The 5,939-nt window shown below is 52.5% G+C and overlaps 1 protein-coding gene across 1 annotated transcript in view; it reads left to right on the top strand.

The window, feature by feature from the left end:
* Positions 1–5,153, top strand: part of LOC108794907 (ras GTPase-activating-like protein IQGAP1) — a 30,228-nt gene extending 25,075 nt beyond the window's left edge. Inside the window, 6 exon segments of the mRNA XM_018566049.1 lie at positions 169–263; positions 1,095–1,307; positions 2,119–2,285; positions 3,636–3,734; positions 3,988–4,096; positions 4,962–5,153. Of these exon segments, the coding sequence (XP_018421551.1) occupies positions 169–263; positions 1,095–1,307; positions 2,119–2,285; positions 3,636–3,734; positions 3,988–4,096; positions 4,962–5,075 (797 nt within the window). The 3' untranslated portion in view covers positions 5,076–5,153.
* Positions 5,154–5,939: the final 786 nt, after the last annotated feature.

Genomic DNA, 5,939 nt, shown 5'->3' with positions numbered 1-5,939 from the left:
TGGCTGTCCTGTCCCTCCATCACTTGTCTATTGCCTATTGGTGGCCAATTCCACCCAAAAGGCGGTAACCCACCAGATATCATTATCTTTTCACTCATAGCCGCGAGTGTTTCCACTATGTGGGGGGAAGGGATCCTCTGTTATCTGTATTGAATCCTGTTTCCTCTTCGTACAGCACCAAGCACATGTTGCTGGAGGTCATCCAGTCCCAGCCCGGGGACTCTCTAATGGAGCTGCTCCACACCTCGGCCTCCGCACAGCAGGTAGGTCCTTCACGATCAGATGGTGGAATGACCGGGTGTCTGATGATCGGCATCGCTTGTGTATTTTACTCAAGGGATTCTAGAAGGTTTCTCAATACCCAAAAAGAGCTACAGCAGTGACCACAAGGGTGGAAGACTTTGGGACTCTCAAATGTCCCCCATATGGTGGTACTGAAGCCTGGCGATTGGCTGATCAGCATTGTGCGGGGGCGGGGAGAGTGTCACTTGCTGCCCATTATTTTTCCCCCCATGAGGAACAAAAAGAGAAGCTTCAGCTACGATACTCGCCTCCTCTCCAACTCTGTCCCCCGCAGTAACTGGTCTCCACCACAAGATGTCCTCAGTCTTCTAGTTTGAATGACGCCCATTGTCAATCATCCTGGAAGACTGAGTAGATACTGTGAGTGCGGGGCGTCATGGACCCGCCCCCTAAGGGACATCACAAGGTGCCCGGCACTCGTAGTATTGTGCAGTACATGGCGTTAATGCGTTGTTACATTAGTGACAGTCTTGGCATCAGTGAGGGCCACCTACTGTTGGGAGATGGAAGAGCCCCCAGATCATGTGCCTGGCCATGAGGGGGGGGGGGGGCTCCTGGTGGTGGAGGGAGGAGCTTGGAGTTGGAATTTAATATGGAGCTCCCCAGTAGCATATACCTTCAGCCCTTAAGCTCCTCCCACTGCTCAATTCAACTGCTGGTAGCAAAACACTTATGTAAGTTCCATGTCACAGCAATGGTAGGCTATGCACCTTGTAGGAAGGGTAGGTGTTTCTGGAAGGGATTCCGGTTGCACCCAGGGATATCTAACCTGTGACGTCTCCTCTGAGCAGGAAGCCTCTCACTACCACTTGATGCACCAGCGAGCCCTGAAGGACGCACGGACTCCGGAGAAAATGAAGCGCCAACGCTCCTTCCTGGGCTCCAGCCAGCTGTCTATGGAGGAGAAGAAACGGAAGATCATCCGCAATTTACGCAAGCTGGAGAGCCTGGGACTGGTGACCTCCAACAACCAATATCAAGACATCATCAACATGATTGCCAAGGTAAACGCCTTTGATTTTCACTCTGTGGACCCCAGTTAGGCGTTTGCCAAGGGAAGACTTACCGTGGCTTACAAAATTTAAATTTGGTTGACCATTGGCAATTGTCTAGCTACTGATCACCATTGTTCCAAGCGCCCCTCTGAGATTGCTTTGGACTTCGTCATAACCCAACAGGGGTCCTGATCCTTCCCTACTCTAGTCGAAACCAAATAAAGTCTGGGCTAGAACTTGTCTCTGGTGGGTCCTCAACCACACGCTTCAGAAGCTACGGCCTCCAATATAATGTGTTTTGCACCCCTGAAACGCATTGACTTCTCTACTTCTGCCCCCCCCCACACCCCTCCCCGGAATAAAGTAGTATCTGGACAATCTTAATTGGTGTGATGCTTCAACTCCATCTGCTGCATCCAACATTACGTCGTCTGAAACCATTTGGGGAGTGCTGGATGCTTGGCACCCCCCACCAGCCCCTACTGTCCCCTATAGTGACACAGGGGCCGGTGGATGGAACCATAGCGCCCATTGGGGGGACACGAACCTCCAGCACTTATAGAAGAATGTTGGATGCAGAAGATTCTCCCAAAGGCCATCACACCAGCAGAACCAACAGATCGGCGTGAGGACTTCCACCACAGAGGCCTCCACCAGAGAGGTAAGCCTTAGGGTTGTGTTTTGTGCTGTTTATTTTCAAGCAATGAAGTCCTTTCCGGTATTGCGCAACTGACGCCGACATCCGAAACTGCAGGGAGGGTTTTTGGCCAATCTTTCTTGGGGCCTCCTTCCTGATGCCTCCTCTTCTCTTCCTGATCAGGACATCCGGAACCAGAGGCGGTACCGCCAACACCGGAAGGCCGAGCTGGTGAAACTGCGGCAGACCATGCAGAGGCTCCACTGCAAGACGGCTTTCCATGAGGAGCAGATCGACTTCTACAACCAGTATATCAAGACTTGCCTGGACAACCTGGCTGCCAACCAGAAGTAAGTCTGAGACCCATGCGGCTGGCCAGCATGAGGCCGGGGGGCTTCCTTAAAGAGGAACTTCACTCCCTGGGTGGTTATTTCAATGTTTTTGCTGGTTTATCAACAATAAACATACATGTACATCCCGCGAATCCAGCATTGATCTGCAGTGATCCTCCACTTCTGCATACGGGGTCCCCTACCGCCATCTTACACTCTGGTCTGGGCAGCTGGCCCCCTAATGACGTGCCACCAGGTCCACCCTTCCTTCCCACCTAGGTCCACCCTTCCTTCCCACCTAGGTCCACCCTTCCTTCCCACCTAGGTCCACCCTTCCTTCCCACCTAGGTCCACCCTTCCTTCATTCTCACCTAGGTCCACCCTTCCTTCATCCTCGCCTAGGTCCCCACCCTTCCTTTCTTCATCCTCACCTAGGTCCCCACCCTTCCTTTCTTCATCCTCGCCTAGGTCCCCACCCTTCCTTTCTTCATCCTCGCCTAGGTCCACCCTTCCTTCGTCCTCGCCTAGGTCCGGCCTTCCTTCATTCTCACACCTAGGTCCACCCTTCCTTCATTCTCACACCTAGGTCCGCCCTTCCTTCATTCTCACACCTAGGTCCGCCCTTCCTTCATCCTCACACCTAGGTCCGCCCTTCCTTCATCCTCGCCTAGGTCCGCCCTTCCTTCATCCTCGCCTCGCTCCGCCCTTCCTCCCTTCATTTCCCACCTAGGTCCACCCTTCCTTCCTTCCTTCCCACCTAGGTCCACCCTTCCTTCATTCTCACCCAGGTCCACCCTTCCTTCTTTCTCACCCAGGTCCACCCTTCCTTCTTTCTCACCTAGGTCCACCCTTCCTTCATTCTCACCTAGGTCCACCCTTCCTTCATTCTCGCCTAGGTCCACCCTTCCTTCATTCTCACTGTATCCACCCTCCAGCACTACCAGCTCCGCCTACTAGCACTATCAGGTCCGCCCTCTTTTAGCGCCATGTATACCTCCAGTTGAAGCCTTTTGGGATATGATTGGTGGACATACTAGGAGGCTCCAGGAGCGGGCCTAGGAGAGAACGGAGGGAGGAGGAGTGGACGGGAATTTACAGGACAGGAAGGTCCACTTCAAAGCAGACCTATGGGGCTGATTTACAAATCTTCCGCCCAGCATCTAGCTGGTTAGATGCCATTCACAGGCCATTTATTGCCACTAGGTGGGGCCGAGGAGCGTGGGAATTTCCTCTGCTCTCCAGCGCCATCTAGTGGTGGTAATGTGGCAGAAGAATCTTAAGTCAGCGCATAGTGGTGTCCGTGTCTAGAATGGCTTTCTATGATCCAGTTCTAATTTCCTTTCTTTGCCCCCCTTTTCACCCTCCAAGGGCCACAGGGAAAAAGAAGCAAAACACGCTGAGCTACACCGCAACCAGACTGCATGAGAAGGGCGTATTACTGGAGATCGAGGACCTTCCTTTCAGCCAGTGAGTATTTACCATTCCGAGTGACCACGCAGGAGCACCGTTAGGAGACGGGGACAGAGCGTTGTCACCCTATAACAGGAAGTGCCTGAACATGGGCGGGATCATTATAAAATCTGCAGATTTAAAATGTTGTCTTTGTAATATGTTTTATGAGATTTTGGGGTTTAGATCTGCTATGGGAAGATATTACCCAGAATCCCGTGCAAGGACCCCCCCCTGACCGCGTTCACCTGCCGCTGCTTTTGTTTTGTAGATTCCGTAACGTCATCTTCGAGATCGCCCCCGGCGAAGAGGCCGGAAAGTTTCAGGTGAAAACCAAATTCCTCGGGGTCGATATGGAGAAGTTTCAGCTGAACTATCAGGTCAGTGGAGCCGCCACTAGGGGGAGCCCAGTCTCAGGGGCGGGGCGATTCTAAAGAGAACCTGTCATCATAGATGTGTGTGTGATCTGCCATGGCTGACTTGGTTTGTGCAGTTGGCAAGTTCTGCCAACTGCAAGGATGAGCATATCGGGTGTCCTGACACTTTGCTGATCCCGGAGTTCACAGCCGGCAAAAAGTGTACTCGTACAAGATCCATGTATGTTCTTCCTGGAACGTTGTGGGTCTATTTAATGCATTGTGATGTAGTACTAGACTATGGCCACTAGATGGAGCTGAGAGCCCAGGAAATACATACTTGTCTCCTCAGCTCCATCTAGTGGTCATAATCTAGTACTACATCACAATGCATTAAATAGCCCCCTTCCATGGTGAGCTTTGTGTATTTCTTCCAGATCTGTGCAGTCATCCCGTGTGAGGAGCTTCCTGTAATAAAGACTGCTCACTGCTGATCTCTCTCCTTGTGCAGGGTGTCTGGTCTTGTCTCCGCCCCCTCCTGTAATAAAGACCAGTCACTGCTGCTCTCTCTCCTTGTGCAGGGTGACTGGTCTTGTCTCCGCCTCCTCTAGTAATAGACTGTTGGTGGGAGGAGCCTGCCGGGCCCCTCCCACAGCCCTGCTCCCAGAAATGATACCATTTTCCAAAAATCTCCCCCCATCATTAATAAAGCACTCTGGAGTTTCACTTGATCCTGATGGCGATAAGTGGGCTCTGCCTGTGTAATGTGTTTTAAAATGGACACATGTGGTCCATATCAAAAACCCGGTGACAACGCAGGTGCACAATTGGGAAATGGGGACAGAACGTTGTCACCCTACACTCACTCATGTTTTTTTTGCCTCCCTAGGACCTCCTCCAGCTGCAGTATGAAGGGGTGGCCGTCATGAAGATGTTCGACAAGGCGAAGGTCAACGTCAACCTGCTCATCTTCCTGCTGAACAAAAAGTTCTTCCGCAACTGACGAACCTCTCGTGGCCCTGTAAGGGCCCCCCTCGTATTTTAATTTTAGCTTCCCTCCAGCTGCTTTGCACTGTACACACGGCTTGCACGCACCGACGACCGCCCTCCGGAGGGCACAAAGGGAACTGCGCCTCTTGTATCCTCTTCCTCGCCCCCCCCCAACGCCGAAAAGCTCTTATAACCTTCCGGTCGTTTTGCTGCCGCAGCGAAATCCTCTTCCCGCCGAAAACCCAGACGCTGCTCCGAGCGCTGACTGAAAAACACTACGATGGCCGCCGAGGTCGGCGCGCCCAGACGTCACGATGAGGATTTTGGACGGTGTTTGTCATCCGGCTGAATCGTGATCTCCGATGTGATCTCAGTCGCCGACCTGAGATCACATCTAAAGAGATGAAAACCCGATCAATGCCTTTTTAAAGGACAGGTCCACTTTAAGTGCACTTGACCTTTGAACCCCTTTAAGGCGACATCACCGATTCCCTCCCTTCCCCCCCGCAGAGATGTATACTTACCGAGTTCATTCGGTGCTGCTCTCCATGGTTTACATGTGCCATTTCTTCATGTCAGATGTCTCCCTCTGCTGGCCGCACACGCACACTACATCCCCCCCATTGACTTCTATGGGGCTCATCTCCTGGCTGGGAGATGGAGGTAGACGAGCCCCATAGAAGTCAATGGGGCACTACTGTGCAGGTGCGTACCAAATATGGTCATAACCATATATGGCCGGTGATGTCACCCCGGATGCCCGGGTAACTGACTGCTAGGAGCCAGGGGCCACATCCTTCACCGTAAGATTGGCCATCACTGTGATTGGGGGGCCGGCAGTCCTATCTGTGAATTGAGGACGAGCGCAGGTCCTGTT

Source organism: Nanorana parkeri, unplaced genomic scaffold (assembly GCF_000935625.1).
Source record: "Nanorana parkeri isolate BGI_ZX_2015 unplaced genomic scaffold, ASM93562v1 scaffold911, whole genome shotgun sequence".
Classification (NCBI taxonomy): Eukaryota; Metazoa; Chordata; class Amphibia; order Anura; family Dicroglossidae; genus Nanorana; species Nanorana parkeri.
The sequence above is the reverse complement of the archived record's forward strand: the minus strand, read 5'-3'. Positions and strand labels throughout refer to the sequence as shown.